We start from the raw sequence: 12,143 nt of genomic DNA, 5'->3' as shown, positions 1-12,143 counted from the left end.
TATTTTGCTGTGTATGATGATGTAGCATCTCAGATGCAGAACTCCTACGGAATGAGTGCAGAGGTTACTCACTGTGTTTTCACCTTTCAAAGAATGATTCATCTGTGAAACGGATCAATGATGATAATATTTTGAAGTCAATATCAAATGTTTAATTAAAAATAAAGGAAAAGCACTTACTGTTTGTTGTACCCGTGTTGTATGTGAAGTATTGTGATAGATGGTTCACGGTGGCTACTTAGTGACCCTGAGTAAATTGTCCGACGTCCTCGGTCACAGTTTCTTCATCCACGACGTGCAGGGATTATGCTTTCTGAGCATTACAAATTCACTTATTCCCCAATAGAAAAAAAGATGCCACCACAGGAAGAATTTACAAGGAAAGCTGTTAAAATTATAGCTTAAAACTGTAGTACATTTTCCAACCCACAGAAGTCATGAGAAATAATAAAACAATAGTTGTTTTAAACCACAATTTTGGGGAAATTACTTTATTTATAGATCATTCCTTTATCAATAAATATTTTGAATGTCCGCTCTGTGCTGGGTAATATCATGAGGACTGACTCCTGCAAAGATTTCTCCTTCTACGAAGGAGTCTAACCCTTTCATCCTCTCTGCTTCCATGGCTCTTTAGACAGGTAAAATAACACGTTTCTTTTGTCCATACTGTATAGGTTGTATATATGTCTGATTACAAACTTCTAAATTCAAGAAAAAAAATACACTTAATGGGAAAGTTTCAAGTCCCGTAACAGGTATGTTACTTCCAACGCTTCTCTTTCAAGTTTGATGTGCTGTTTCCAGCCAGATGAGGGAGCGACAACGGGAACGGCGCTGGGCTGTATGTTGGCACTTCGGTGGCCGCCATTACCATGTTGTTCATTTCTAATGCACAGCACAGTGGCTCAGTTATCTAGATATATTCTACATTCCTTTTCGTGTTCTTCTCCGTTATGGTTTATCATGCGACATTGCACGCAGTTCCCTGTGCTACAGCAGGACCTGGTTGCTTCTCCATCGTGCATGCAATAGCGTGTACGCGCTCGCGCCGACCTCCCGCTCCATCCCTCCCCCACCCCCCTCCCCCTCGGCAGCCACTAGTCTGTTCTCTGTGTCTGTGAATCTGTTTCATAATATTTTATCTCATACTTCAGAGCAGCGGGTCCCAACCTTTTAGGCACCAGGGGCCGCTCCCGCGGAGGACGGTTTTCCCACGGCGCCGCCCCCCCCGGCCGCCGCACCCCTCCTGCCGTGCAGCCCCGCAGCCCCGGTCCTAACGGGCCGCGGCCGGGGGCTCGGGGACCCCTGCTTCAGAGTCTTCGCGTTCATACTGAATCAGAATGTTAAAGAAATAAAAACGACGTCAGGGCAAGCTTTAGAAATTTCACATTTTATTTTTACCCAAGTCTAGATAACTGTATAAGAATATCCAGAAACACAGACTTCAAGCACATTTATGTACTGAAGAAGTGTGAATTATGGTGTGGAGTATCTTTTCCTTTCTCAATTGTGGTATTGAAGGGAATTAGCAGTAAGGCCGGAAGGCATTCTTTGCATTGAATGGAACAAGCTCTCTGCTAGACCCCGTCCTTGGGAGGATTGTGGAAACAGTCAAACTGTTTCCTGTGTTCCGCGGGTCGGGTGAGATTGAGGATACAGTGTGTACAGCGCACCACACGTATACACACATCACATGTGCGGACCACCACTTACTTTATATGTGCATAAGCACACGCACATGTATGTATATTCATGTGCACACGTATATAAACATGCATACGTAGACATATACATGTGCGTACATGCACACACTTTCTTTTGCATGTATTGGTACAAGTGTTTAATAAAATAGGGGAACAGAATTGTAATTCTTTAATTAAAAATATTGGTATGCTGGTAGTTTGGGGACCTAAAGGAAGTATCTTAATGGGTTTTGAACATTAAGAGAACATACAGAGGACGTAACTGAGCCGCAGATTCTCTGAGGACAAGGTTAGTGTCTGGGATTAGCTAGATATTAACTAGCCACGTGGCGTTCAGCCGGCCTAAGAGTTCCGTGAGCTCCCAGAGGGTTATAAAGTTTACCGGGTCACTGACGGAAGCTGGGAACCGTCCATGAAGATGGCCATTGTACGGCATCAGCTCTGATGCAGACCACAGGTTGGCAGTCCTGGCCCCCCGGCTCCGACGGCCAGGGCACTGGGCAGTCATAAATGGCGAGGAGTGGCCTCAGTGCCACAGGTGGGGTGTCCGCAGCCCAGGCGCTGTTTGGAGAATTGTGGCTGAACCTTTAGCGGTGAGAGGTTAGGAACAGTTCTGGACCCCTGGCTGTCTGTGTAATTGTGTATAATGGCTAAAACAGTCACCTGCTCCGCTAGCCAAAGCACTTCTGTTATCCTAACCAGTCATCAAAAAAGCAAAAAACAAATATTTTGTAATACTTTAAAAATGAACCCTCTAGCATTTGATGCTGGCAGTAGATTTTAGAAGCTTGCCTTTTGTAGCTGTTGTAGGATATTCAGAAACATGTGTGCCAATCCAATTAGCCGACTTTCCCTATACATTTAGACATGCCATGATCATTTAAATTTGAAAGAAAATTTAAGTATATGTATCCAAAGCAATCTGTACTTTTCATTTGCCAGAGTTTTCCCCAAAGCTTTCCAAGTTGCTGAAAGGTGATTTTGGGGTAATGCATTTTACTGTTCAAATACAATTTATTTCTGCCACCTGTTATTTTTCTCCCTGAATTTTTGAGAAGTTGTTTTTGGACCGTTTGATAGCCCTATATAAGCCTCCCCTTTCTGTGGTGTAGTTGACTCTGGTTTGACAATTCAGCAAATGCACAATGGGAGTTCACTGCATGCCAAGGGCTGTGGTGTCTGTTTTTTCCAGGAAAACGCTTAAGCCTGAGTGTGTGTGACTCTCCGTATGTTTATTTAGGGAGATGCTCCTTTGTTACCATGACCATGTTGATAATTGTCCTTTTAAAGGATAGGCTTCAGGAAAACAAGGATGTTATCCTTGTGTGTAGAGTGCTCTTTTAGGGGTATTTTAGCGTGATTTAATTAAATAAAAAATATTTTTGAAAATATTTTTTTTTGAAAAGCTTTTGTGACAAGCAAATAATAGAGCCTTTTGAACAGAAAGTTATAAATCTCTAAATTTAGTGAACCATGTCAGTAAATGTTTTTCTGCTGTGTGAAGCTCTATCTAGCAGGACTAGCATAAGGTTTGAAGAATCTCTTTCTCATCCTGGAATTCTTGTTTGTTCGTTCCGTTTTGTCAGTCTCCTGAACAACAGCCAAATCAGAAAGATTTCCAGAAATGCTTTTGAGGGACTTGAAAATTTGCTATACTTGTAAGTTGCAAGAAAAATCAGCAGTGACTTACAGTGCTGATAGATTATTTTCACCTTTTCGTTTAATTAAAGTAATTCTTCATCTTCTTAAAAAACACTGTCCACCTTTCAGCAAAGCTCATTTCATCATTTTTAAGTGAAGTCAGTTGTTGCTTTCAACAGATTATTCATCTGAAAACATTTGAATATTTATGCACATTTCTATTCCTCCATCCCTGCTACAAAAATTCTAAATTGGGGAAAAATAAAAAGAAAACAGAGTTTGTGCAACTTTCATATTCAGATCTAATTAATCAATAATTGTAAAAATTCCATTGATCCAAGAGAAGCTGTATGTCAACAACTCAGCCATCCAAGACCTTCTTGAGCAGTGAGCACATTACAATTAGGGACTTTAGTTTTTTTATTATTATTTTTTAAATATTTATCTATTTTTTTGGCTGCATCAGGTCTTAGTTGTGGCACGCGGGATCTTTCATTGTGGCATGTGGGCTCTTCATTGCAGTTGGGCTCTTCGCAGCAGTGTGAGGGCTTCTCTCTAGTTGTGGTGTGCTGGCTCAATAGTTGTGGCTCACAGGCTCAGTAGTTGTGGTTCACAGGCTCAGTAGTTGTGGCGCACGGGCTTAGTTGCCCCATGGCATGTGGGATCTTAGTTCCCCGATGAGGTATGGAACCGGCGTCCCCTGCATTGCAAGACCGATGCTTAACCACTGGACCAACCAGGGCAGTTCCACAGTTAGGAACTGTAGTGAACTTGGGGAAGAACCACACTTTGGAGCAGTGAGCTCACACATATGACCGTTGGCCACTGTGGAGCTCTTTTGAGTCTGTAGGTAAATGAGAGTAAAGGTATTTTAAGCGACTTCCTGTTTTGACGCAGAAACCATGCATGTTGATGAGCTGAAAGCTGGGAGGTCATGACTGCTGCACTCATGTGGAATAGGCTGAAAAAAGAAACCGGACGGACATTTGTTTAATTAAGGAGTGAGTGCTGCAACTTTCTTTTTAAAAAAAACATTAAGGAGGTAATTAACAATTTTATAGAAATATTTCCGTTTGTGGATTCATTTAGGACTCTGGGGAAAAAGCTGAAATTATTCTTGTAAAGGAGAGATGTTGTCCCGACGCTTTCTCTCCCATTTAATTTATGCAATGATCATAGCATCTTCCTGAGTCACTAGAATTCACATCACACCCCAGCTCAAGAGCCTTGCAGCCTGCTGTGTTCAACTGAGACACCCAGCCTATGACACAAGACCTCCTACAGCTCTTTTCATCCCTCAGTCCTGAAATCTTGGTTCCTGTTTAGAATAAGTCCTTTCTATAATATTAGCTTTCCTAGCTGTCCGCGACCAATCCCATGCCCAGCAGTGAGGCTGTGTGTGTGTGTGTTGGGGGGGGGGGCACAGCTGCACGCTTGAGGATCAGGGTCCTGCTTGGATTTCCGTGCAGCGCACACGAGGCGCAGGACTCGCTTCCCTGCTCTCCCAGCCTCGCGCACCGCGCCGCCCGCCTGTGCGTCTCGCACCCTCGCAGCGAACCAGCACCGCTGCTCTGCGAGCCGCCCGCGTGGGTTCTCCAGCGCGCCCCGTCCACTCCGCCCCCGAGAACACTTCTGATGGCGTCCACTTGCCCCGTGTGCCCTGCACCTACCCTAGTTCAAGGAATCACTATTTCCCTGCCTCACGTTTCATTTTCATGAGTCAGACGCCCTCTTTCGGTCTGTGCGTCCCAGGGTGGCTTCTGATCCACACACACACACGTCGATTCATCTTAGGTCTCCTTTCCTTTGCTTTTCACTCTGGATGCATATTGGTCTTTAATCTCTCCGCGCACGGGAAGCGCTCACTCTCCAGCCCTGCGCGCCTTTGCACGGGAGGCTTGTGGGTCTTTCGCTGGTGACCGTTTCCTCTGTCTTGTCCCACCTTTAATGTCAACTCCTCTAGGAGGCTTCCTCTCTGTTGTTCTCTCTCACGGTGTCTGTTCATGTATTACACCACAGAAGCTAATGTTTTCCTCTCATGTGTTTTTACTTACTCGCTTTCTGATTTTCCCGCTGGATCCTGTGAAGGCGAGGGGCCGTCTCCTCTAATTCACCACATACCCCAGCATTGAGAACGCGGTAACCGCTCATGAGATATTTGGGAAATAAAGAAGAGAACATAAGGTGCTGAGTAAATGCTCGACATGTGATTGATTAACAGTCTTAGTTGTGTTGAGCTCATTATTCATTGAGAGGGAGGATAAGACCAGCAAAGCCTCAGCTTTTTCGGGAACGTGTGTCCATCAGTGATTTTTGTGGTGGCCTTTCCCAAGCATTTCGGGTGTTTACATAGAGTAGCTATATAGTGCATGATGTCCAGGAGGCTAATTTTCTTTAGACTAAACACACCACCGGACTGCAGTTCTGCCCTCTGTCAAACGCAAAGGAGAGCACAGATTTTTCTCTGAAACAAAAGCCTTTCCGAACTCTTCTGAAATTGTAACATGTTTTGGTCCAAAATGTATCATTGATTCCCTTGGGCAAAACAGACTGAAATGTCTTAGGAGAAATTTGCCTCCAGATTCATAAGAAAAAGTGCAATTGTTTGAGGATCTCTTTGGGAACTGTGGTTCATTTAAGGTTAGCTGAATTTGAGACCTGAGCTCCACTGAAAAACTGAGAGCAAAACATTCCTTTTCAGGACTTCCCTGGTGGCGCAGTGGTTGAGAATCCTCCTGCCGATGCAGGGGACACGGGTCCGGAAGATCCCACATGCCGCGGAGCAACTAGGCCCGTGTGCCACAACTACTGAGCCTATGCTCTAGAGCCCGTGAGCCACAACTACTGAAGCCCGCGCGCCTGGAGCCCGTGCTCCGCAACAAGAGAAGCCACCGCAATGAGAAGTCCATGCACCGCAATGAAGAGTAGCCCCCGCTCACCGCAACTAGAGAAAGCCTGCGTGCAACAATGAAGACCCAACGCAGCCAAAATTAAATAAATAAAATAAATAAATTAAAAAAGAAAAACATTCCTTTTCTTTGGTTTGGTGAACCAGCAACTAAGGACAGCATCCCTGTATATAAACCATTAACCAAGTTAGAATTAGTCTAATGATAAACTCCCAAGTAACATTTATTTGTTCAGAAACGTCTTGGCCTCTGCAAAGTGATAATGATCTCATCACTTTCGAGCACTGAACAATTAAAAAAAAAATCCACTGGGCAGGAAGTGTTGCAGACGTGCGCAGGTTGGGGATACACTGAGTATCACTGGTGGTACTTAAAGAGGAAATTTCGTCCACACTCAAATCCATGAATCTGTTTCTGGCGTGGTTCCCGTTTCCAAGGTTTAGCTTCCTCTCTGAATTACAGCTTCTTCCTCTTCTGGCCCAGCTCTTGCGTCATTGTCTCACGAGCTCCTGCTACCCGGCGCTGCTCCCTGTGCAAGTTTTGCCTTCTTGGGTCATTGGCTGAGTGGGTCCTTTGCAGTTGTTAACTGAGCATTGACTGGCCTTTGCCCTCTCTCCCAGTCTCTAAAATTCCTTGGAGTCGGCCCCATTCCTTTTGCAACCTCTAGAGAAAAAGATATTCACTTGCACGGCATTCACAGAAACCATAGAGATTTTTTTCAGTTAAATTTGGGTTTAATATTAAGATTCTGTATTTTGCAGTTCGGTGTTAGTTTGGGTTCAATCGCTTCAGAAAGTATACGACATTGGTTCCAGTTTAAATCAATTCACTGTTTGTTAAGGGAAATAAAAACCAATAACAACAAACTTTGGGAGATTTAGAGAGGAAATAATGTTGCCATCCTCTAGTTGAAGGAAAAAGGCAAAGAAGGTGCTAGTAGGTTATATAGTTTGTTTCCAGTCACTTTGGGGGTCACATGAGTTGTACGGTGTCTGTAAATCCATAATAGGGTCATTTCCTGTAGATCTTTGGCAGCAACTATGGGAGAGCCGACTGTGAATGCTTTCATCCCCCGCACATGAGTCCTAATGGTGATATTGGCCAGCTTTGCAAATGTAACTCCCAGTTCAATATATTCAGTATATTGAATATACTCAATATATTCAGTACGATGGACTGGATTTTTAAAAATCGTTACTGTCAAACTTCTCTTTTTCCTAGAGTGGTTGCCACCCGGTAGAGGTGACGTCATCAGTCGGAAGTTTCCCATGGCCATTCCAAGTTTTAGAGGCTAAGGCAGCGATGCTCAGTGTTTTGGTCCAAGATCACCGGAGGCTCTGATGAGAGCCTTGGAGCTCTCCTACCCAGACAGTTGAACATATCGATATGAAATCAAAGTTTCCCTATATTTTTAGGGAATCTATTAACAGCCCAAAGCTCCTTGGGTCCATACTGCAGTTTAAAAACTCCTGTCCTAAGATATGTGGTATCTGTGCTAATTTATAATTTAATAAGATCTTGTATGTTTTCCAGGTACTTCTACAAGGATGGAATTCGTATACGAGATAAGCAGACGTTTAAAGGACTCACCCTTGGAACAGCTGTAAGTAACAAAAATTTCCTTATCTGACATTATGGTTCAAATAGAAGCTTTTAAAATTTCATTTTGGAATAGTTGAACCATTATTTTAAGCTTTGTTATGCAGCTTGAATGATTGACTATTCTGTCGTCAGTTGGATAAAGACCAGAATGTGTGGTTGCGTTGGCATTTGAGGGCAGGAAGACAGACAGAGAATCCCAGCTCTGTGTTGATCAGCTGTGCACGAATCACAGATCTCTGAAATGAAGACATTTCTGCTCTGAGGACTGAGGTATTGCATGCGAAGAGTAGTTGATCGCTTGACACAAAATTGGCATTTACTGATACTGGTAGTTTTGATTATTATTAATTTATGAAACAAGCTCATAGACATTTAGCTGATATGGGAATCCCCAGAACATCTAATCTAAGCTTTCATTTTACAAATGATAAAGCCAAACCAATGTTAATTTAAATTACTTGCCCAGGAGTAAAAGTTCGTGGTGTTACTACTACAACCCAGGCCTCCCTGCTGCTACCTCAGTGCCCTGTTTAGCATTTGCCACCTTACAGCTGGTTTCAAAAACACATTTGAAATCCCTGAAGCCTTACATTCACCTGTCAGAATTTCTGTGTGGAATATGAATTCCCCAGTGTAAAAAAGTCGTGTTACGTAGTTCCATTGCTACTGAACTACAATTTGATATTTTATTCTGAGATTTTTCTCATTTGTTAGTGCCTGTGACACAAATACTAATTTAAATTACTAAAAGTAATTTAAATTACTTTCCCCCATTGATTACAAGCTATGGGATTTTAAGCTCTGATATGTAAAATGCTCTTTGATTTGATTTGATTTTTAAAATTGAAATATAGTTGATTTACAATGTTAGTTTCTGGTGTACATCAAAGTGATATATATATGTGGGTGTATATATATATATATATATATATATATATATATTCTTTTCCATCATGGTTTATTACAGGATATTAAATATAGTTCCCTGTGCTATACAGTAGAACCTTGTTTATCTCTTTTATGTATACTAGTTTGTATCTGCTAATCTCAAACTCTTAATCTATGCCTCTCCCATCTCTTTTCCCCTTTGGTAACCATAAGTTTGTTTTCTGTGTCTGTGAGTCTTTTCTGTTTTGTAAATAAGTTCATTTGTATCATATTTTAGATTCCACATGTAAGTGATATGTGATATTTGTCTTTCTCTGTCTGACATACTTCACTTACTATGATCATCTCTAGGTCCAGCCATGTTGCTGCAAATGGCATGATTTCATTCTTTTTTATGGCTGAGTAATATTCCAGTGTGTGTTTTGTTTGTGTGTGTGTGTGTGTATACCACATCTTCTTTATTCATTCATCTGTCGGTGGACATTTATGTTGCTTCCATGTCTTGGCTATCGTAAATAGTGCTGCAATGAACATTGAGGTGCATGCATCTTTTCGAATTAGAGTTTGCTCTGTATATATGCCCAGGAGTGGGATTGCTGGATGATATGGTAGTTCTATTTTTAGTTTTCTAAGGACCCTTCCGTACTGTTCTGCATGGTGTTCCCTGCACCAATTTACACTCCCACCAACAGTGTAAGGGGGTTCCCTTTTCTCCAACCCTCTCCAGCATTTATTATTTGGAGATTTTTTAATGATGGCCATCCTGACTGGCTACAATGAGGTGGTACCTCATTGTAGTTTTGATTTGTGTTTCTCTGATAATTAGCGATCTTGAGCATCTTTTTATGTGCTTTTTGGCCATCTGTATGTCTTCTTTGGAGAAATGTCTATTCAAATCCTCTGCCCATTTTTTGATTGGGTTGTATTTTTTTTTTTGATACTGAACTGCATGAACTGTTTGTATATTTTGGAAATTAAGCCCTTGTCGGTTGCATTGTTTGCAAATATTTCCTTCCAGTCTGTAGGTTGTCTTTTCATTTTGTTTATGGCTTCCTTTGCTGTGCAAGAGCTTATAAGGTTTGATTAGATCCCATTTGTTTATTTTTTATTTATATCTATTGCCTTGGGAAACTGACCTAAGAAAACATTGCTACAGTTTATGTCAGAGAATGTTTTGCCTATGCTCTCTACTAGGAATTTTATGGTTTCTTGTCTTATTATATTTAAGTCTTTAAGCCATTTGAGCTTATTTTTGTGCATGGTGTGAGGGTATGTTATCACTTCATTGATTTACCTGCAGCTGTGCGACTTTCCCAACACCACTTGCTGAAGAGATTGGCTTTTCTCCATTGTATATTCTTGCCCCCTTTGTTGAAGATTGACTGTAGGTGTGTGGGTTTATTTCTGGGCTCTCTATTCTGTTCCATTGATCCATATGTTTGTTTTTGTGTCAATACCATGCTGTTTTGTTATCTGTAGCTTTGTAGTATTGTCTGAAATCTGGGAGGGTTATGCCCCTGCTTTGTTCTTTTTCCTCAGGCTTGCTTTGGCAATTCTGGGTGTTTTATGGTTCCATATAAATTTTTGGATTATTTGTTCTAGTTCTGTGAACATCATGGGTAATTTGATAGGGATTACATTAAATCTGTAGTTTGCTTTGGTTAGTATTGCCATTTTAACAATGTTAATTCTTCCAATATAAGTAGAATTCTCTTTGATTTCTAATTAATAGGACTAATAAATACCAGAAGGCTTTGATTCCTAACTTAGTTTCTGTCTTCAATGTGGCCTCTTAATTTCAAAAGAAAACTATTTGCCGTCATTCTGTAACAAACATGCCTCAAGAAATCTGGATTTTTCTTTCCTAGAAGGCCAAAGGGTTAGTTTATAATATTAAAATATGATCAATCATCAAATATATTTTTTAAAATTATTACTGCTTCTGTCTACTTTCCCCCTTATTAATTTTCTTTTACATAAGACATCCCTGAAGCAAAGTGTTTTCTTTATCTTTTCCTTTCATTTTGAATTGTGTAATGTTTTAGGTAATTTTTACTATACTGCAGAATCATCACAAAAACCAGTTAAGTATAAATTTTTTAATAACAACAACAAAACTCTTATCACTGTGATGTGTTTTTCAGCAAATATATTTACAGATGGTTTATGAAAATTTGCAAGTGAAAAATTGTAATTTCCATTTAAATTGCAAATACTTCTCATCAGCAAGTGCTTTATATTCTGATAATAATTACTGGTCTTACGAATATTGAGTAATGGCTAATGTTTAAAGCCATGGAAACAGGCACTTTTGCTTTCTATTTTTAAAGCATGATTCCATGTGCTTGTGAATCACTATTCAAAGAAGATTTTTGGTATCCAAAAATGTACTCTCTAATCCTTGGAATTTTTCATAATTTTAATTATAGCTTTGAAAGTCAATTTTATTTCAGAGTAGTTTATTTTTGTAGTTTTCTCTACAAAACTAAAGTAGAATTTGAAATGCCCAAGACATTTTTTCATTAAGATCTATTTACACTGCCTTTCTTTTAATGATTCTTATTGTATATATCCTTTCTGGATCAAGTTCCTTTTTGAGGAAGGCGGAGCTGTATGGTAGATGTTTGCATAGCCTTGCAAATAGTAAAGCATTTATTGTTAATTCTGCTGCTGACATAGTTGTTCACAATTAGTATAAAATACACCTTTTGGTATGCCTGTGGTCCTCATAACACAGTCTTTGACTCCCCCAAATGGGCATGGGAAATGAAGAAGAGATATTAAAGAAGGATTTATTAGTCTAATTCCTTTTTAAAAAAAATCTTTCTGTCAATTGAAAATTTGGCAGACCACATACTTTTTTAAAAAGCACTTTCCTGAGATATGATTGACAAACAGGAGCCTGTGCATATTTAATGTGTATGAACTGATGGGTTTGGAGATAAGCATATACCCATGAAACCATCATCACAACTTGTGCCATAAACATACCCATCACCTCCAAATGATACATTATATCATTTTCTACATGTTGGTTACATAAAGATAAATTTTGTAATTAAACCCAATAAAGGCTTAGACTAAAACACAAGTGTGTTATTTTAAGCATTAGTAAGGCATAGTTAGGGATGTCCCTGGTGGCACGGTGGTTAAGAATCTGCCTACCAATGCAGGGGATATGGTTTCGATCCCTGCTCTGGGAAGATCCCACATACCATGGAGCAACTAAGTCCGTGCACCACAACTGCTGAGCCTGAGCTCTGGAGCCCGCAAGCCACAACTGCTGAGCCCACATGCCACAACTATTGAAGCCTACGCGCCTAGATCCCATGCTGCACAACAGGAGAAACCACCGCAATGAGAAGCCTGCCCATGGCAATGAAGAATAGCCCCTGCT

General features: G+C 40.8%; 1 protein-coding gene across 1 annotated transcript in view; it reads left to right on the top strand.

Moving 5' to 3' along the window:
• Positions 1-12,143, top strand: part of PXDNL (peroxidasin like) — a 103,575-nt gene that overhangs the window by 10,456 nt on the left and 80,976 nt on the right. The window contains exon 5 of the mRNA XM_067018055.1: positions 7,790-7,859. Within this exon, the coding sequence (XP_066874156.1) occupies positions 7,790-7,859 (70 nt within the window). The remainder of the gene's footprint in view (positions 1-7,789; positions 7,860-12,143) is intronic.

The sequence above is a fragment of the Kogia breviceps genome, chromosome 17 (genome assembly GCF_026419965.1).
Source record: "Kogia breviceps isolate mKogBre1 chromosome 17, mKogBre1 haplotype 1, whole genome shotgun sequence".
In the NCBI taxonomy this organism is placed as follows: Eukaryota; Metazoa; Chordata; class Mammalia; order Artiodactyla; family Physeteridae; genus Kogia; species Kogia breviceps.
The sequence above is the reverse complement of the archived record's forward strand: the minus strand, read 5'-3'. Positions and strand labels throughout refer to the sequence as shown.